At 57.2% G+C, this 4,696-nt stretch overlaps 1 protein-coding gene across 1 annotated transcript in view; it reads right to left on the reverse strand.

The window, feature by feature from the left end:
• Positions 1–4,696, reverse strand: part of CUNH10orf90 (chromosome unknown C10orf90 homolog) — a 28,744-nt gene that overhangs the window by 4,535 nt on the left and 19,513 nt on the right. Inside the window, 2 exon segments of the mRNA XM_023747468.1 lie at positions 237–300; positions 1,990–2,042. Of these exon segments, the coding sequence (XP_023603236.1) occupies positions 237–300; positions 1,990–2,042 (117 nt within the window).

Here is a 4,696-nt window from a genome sequence, read left to right on the forward strand (position 1 = left end):
CATCGCTGAGAGACCAGTCAGTCACCGGTCGGCTCAGGATCCAGGACCCACCACTTTACTAAGTGATTTTCCACGAATGGCACAGTCCCACGGCCACACTTAGTCTGAGCCAGCTTTCCACGTTCACGGACCAAGACGACCTCAGACCTTACACGGGGACCAGAAACTGGCCCTCGGGGCAGCACGGGACCCACGGAGCGGCCCTCCCTCCCACCCCCCTCACGACCACCAGGTACCTCTTGGATCGCATGTGCATCTCCTTCTCCGAAATGCACCTTTCTTTGGGTTTGAACAAGTTATCTGCAAGAAAGGAGAGGATTCATGTCAGAAAGCACGGGGGCTCCGCACACTCTGTTCCCAGCTCTTCCTCCAAGTGCCGGCCATCACCAACACTGAGGGCACGGCCGATGCTCACACCACTGAGCCCCCCCGCCCCCAGGCTGGTCTTGGCCGTAGTGAACTCTGGGCACGAGGTGGGCATCTAGCACACTTTATGGACAGTGACCTCCCCTTTTTAAAAATAGATTTTTATTGATGTCAGAGAGGAAGGGAGAGGGAGAGAGAGATAGAAGCATCAATGACAAGAGAGAGTCATGGACCGGCTGCCTCCTGCACACCCTACACTGGGGATCGAGCCTGCAACCCGGGCCTGGGCCCTGACTGGGAATCGAACCCTGACTTCCTGGTTCAGGGGTCGATGCTCAACCACTGAGTCACGCCGGCCGGGCCGTACCTCATTTTTAGAAACAGAGCCGTGGTCTCCGAGGGCGGCGCCAGGCGTCACCCTGGCTGCAGGGCCCCGGTGAGCGGTCACCCCCCCACGGAGCAGCCACGCCAGGCGCCGGTGCCTCTGAGGACAGGAGCCCCCACCGCAGCGCGTGAAGAGTGGCGCTGGGACACGCCAGCCCCGCCCAGGCCGCTTCGTGGTGGGAGCTGGCAGCCACCCTGTGTGTGCTTTGTTCCGGAACACGGCGAGATCCCACCACGAGTCCCTGTGCATGTGACTGGGGAGAGCCGTTGTCGGCCCACGTGTGGGTCCTCGTGCATTTTCCCTGGAGCTCCGCTTCTCCTCATTCACTCACAGGAGAGGGGACGGTGGCTGTTCCCCCATCGCCGCTAAGTAGAGGCGGCTCTCTTTTCTTCTCAATAAAATGAAAAGGAAATGCCATTTCTGTGTCCCTGGAAAATCCGTTTGTTTTTTAAAACGCTGTGTATCTGGCGTTCGCCTCTTTATTGTGTCCCAACTCCAGGGCCTGTTGCTAATTTCAATGGCAAGGCTGTACCTGCGTTCGCCTTTGCCTGTTTGAAAGTCAGCAGACAATCAGCTCCCAAGATGGGGGTCCTTTTGAGGCTGCTCTGGGGGTGCAGCCGAGTGAAAGCCAGTCCCGCCAGCCATTCATCTCGATAAACACACACGGGTGTTTATTATGACCCTCATCTCACACGTGTGCAAACACACACACACACACACACACACACACACACACACACAGGGACAGGCACAGAAGGTGAACCATTCTCCACTCCGGCACACACATGCGTCCCGAGTTCAGAGCAGGAACACCAGCTCGGTCCTTCCATGAAAAGACAGGGGCGCAAAACACACAAAGAAGAAGAAAACAACAAGAGAGAAAAGATAGGGGCCGGGAGCTCAGAGGTGGACTTGCCCAGGGCGTGTCCCTCCGGACGGGGGCGGCAATGAGGAGACCCCACCGTGTGCCCGGGAGCCGGCCAACCTCCCTCCGATCTTTCTGATGGAGAACCTTGGATGCCAATGGGCAGGCGAGGCCCCAGCTCCCCCCTACAGGAACCGACCCCCAAGTCAACCATGTCTATGAAACAAGTTTGGAAAGCAATAGGCTTAACATAACGCCTGGGGCCGTTCTGCTCTGTCTCTCAGGTACACGAGGACTGTGCCCAGCCCCGGTTCCCAGCTCCCTCAGGGGCTCCTGCTCATTCCAGGCTTGGTTTTCACGGTGAAACCAACACCATCCCCCTGCCCACAGGTCCCCGGGGCTCTCCGGCATCGCTTCCTGGCATTGCTGGAAGAAAGGGCGATAAGAGTAAATGGCAGATTGAAACGCCAGTTTCTTTAGCAAAGCATGGTAGGCTGGGGTAAATTACCTACAAGCAAAGATTCCTAGAGCAATGTTTCCAAAGCGAACTCTTAAGAATTAGATAAAAACATTCCCAGGTTAAATAAAAAAAAAATTAGGAGGAATAGGGTTAAATAAACTTGAGCAGTCTTCACTGTTGCAGGACTTGTCAGTGCCTTTAACACACACCAGGCATTGTAAACCTCCAAAAGAACACAGCGTGCGAAACATTTCTCAGAGGCATCTGGCGGGGTGCTCTTTCTCTGACATGCATGTTTGCTTGTTCGAGGCTTGAGGACATGAAGGAGAAAAGTGACAAGTGCAGAGTCATAGCTCTAATTAGTTCTCAGTTTTCAAAGTTATTTGTGACCATAAAGCAGGGTTTAGTCTGTTCGTGTGTCTGGAGAAAAGCTGGTGCACTTGGGCCACATTTTCTAAGAAATGTGCAGGTCTGTACCCATTTCAAGGGGCGTTAACCTTAACGGTGGCTCCAGTCCTTCTCCACAAAGCAGCCACGTCTCCTCCGAGTCAGAACCACTACCCAAGGGCAGGAGGCTTTGTGCCCTGATTCCGGGGTTTCCCCGTGTTTTGTAAAGAACCACAAAAAACGGTGATTATAGATGCTGCACAAACATCCGCTCTCCTTGCCAAGTGGATGCACTGACGTGCATCACAGGAGAGAGATCACTTGGAAGGTAAGATCCAGGCAAGGGGAGGAGGAGCCCCTGATGAAGTCATTCCTCACCATTCTGCACTCTGCGTTCACCTACGTTAACTTAGTCAGAAACAGCCTGTCCTTTAGGTCCACTTCCAGTCACGGACAGAAATTGGTCTGTTTTTCCCCCACCCCCCAGGTTTCCTAAAAACACACAACAGAAGCCCTTCCTCCTGGGGCTGGGAGGGCCGCTAACAACACTGGACACGCAGATGTCTTTGAATCAGGGAAACAATCCTTTGGCTAAAAGATGCTTCTTGCTTCCTCGGGGGCTGATGAAGTAACAATTCGCTGTTATCTGATAAGCACATTTTAAAATTCCTTTGTGAGTAATCCTGGGAAAACTGCCCCCAGATATTTATTCAGATGTTTTATGGAAAAGCATTCACGAGAGCAGACCGGGCAGGGGAGGAAGGGGGCAGCCGGTGCTCCCAGCCGCGAGGTGGGCAGCTCAGGGCTATTACCTGGCGCCGTCCCCGCTGTCCCAGATCTGCTGGGTCACTTCCCCAGCCAGACGCTCCGGGAATGCAAATCCGTACTCAGACCTGCTCCAGCCAAGACCCGTCCCTGAGGCGGCTCTGTGAGGGCAGGAGTTTGGGCCTAGGACCTTCTCTCCAAAACGGCACGTTCCGCCCCGGGGCGCGTGGCCGTGGCTTCGTTTGGGAGGAGAGCCTTTGCGGATGCCCTCGGGGTAAGGCGAGGCCACGCTGGGTCAGGGTGGGCCCTGAGCCAAGGACTCGTGTCCTTAGAAGAAGAGGAAATTCAGACACAAAGACACACACACACACACACACACACACACACACACACACACACGGGGAGGCCACTGAAGATGGCGCATCTACAAGCCAAGGAACAGCAAGGACTCTCAGAGCTCCCAGAGCCCCTGGGAGAGAGGCCCTGATGGCTTCTCCTCCGAGACCCTCGCAGGAATCAATCCTGAGACACTTGGACCTCCGACGCCTGGACTCTGGATCTGGCCTCCAGACTCTGAGGGGATCCACTGCTGATTTCCCAGCCGCCCAGCTGGTCCTTCCGTACAGCAGCCCGGAAACGAAGGCGCAGGACCAAGGCGGCCCTCGGGTACTGCAGGGGACGGTGCCCCGGACCATGTGGGCCTGCAGAGCGCATGAGGCCCCCTCCCTTTGCGACGTCCTGTCCTTAGCACGTGGGAGTGTCCCAGGGAAGGAGCGGCGGGTGACTGCCAAATCCCTTGTCCCGAGAAGGCTACGTTCATGTCCGCCTTGCCAGGGTCTGAGACCACCACCCCCCCACCACCCCAGCGCTCTGGGGGATTCGGGCCCAGCCTGCCGTGGACAGGGGGCGCGGCGGGGGGGAGGGGTGCGGCACAGGAATCCTAGGACAACTGAGGCTCCCTGGCCTCCGGATTCTCAGATCCGAGCTGCGGCCATCAGGATGGGCTCCGGGGCCCCTCCTGCCCTCGCCTCCTGCTGCTGTCCTTGCTGGTGTAGGAGTCTGTTCACAGCTCAGTGGAGAGAGGACCGAGGCCCGTCTGCTCAGGGGCCAGCCCAGCGCCCAGCCCGGCGCCAGCCGGGAAGGCTCCTGATGACCCTCCTCTGAGTGACAGGCCCCCGTGGGGTCAGTGTGACCCCGGCCTCTCCGCCTGGACGCCGCCCTCCACCTCGGGGCTCAGTAGGCGAGGGGTTTCCAGGTGACGAATGCTGATGCCAATGAATGGGGGTCCGCCCCGCACCCTAACATCTGTCAAGGGCAGAGGGGCCTCCTGCAGTGTCTGTCCAGAGCCGAGAATGTGAACTTGCTCCCCTGGCGGCGAGGTCCTGTGGCTTCTTTCCCGGCTCTCGTGGTGAATTGTGACCCAAGGAAGCTCTGAAAAGTCAGTGCCCCATAGACTCTCCAAAATGGG

The sequence above is a fragment of the Myotis lucifugus genome, unplaced genomic scaffold, assembly GCF_000147115.1.
Source record: "Myotis lucifugus unplaced genomic scaffold, Myoluc2.0 scaffold_884, whole genome shotgun sequence".
Classification (NCBI taxonomy): domain Eukaryota; kingdom Metazoa; phylum Chordata; class Mammalia; order Chiroptera; family Vespertilionidae; genus Myotis; species Myotis lucifugus.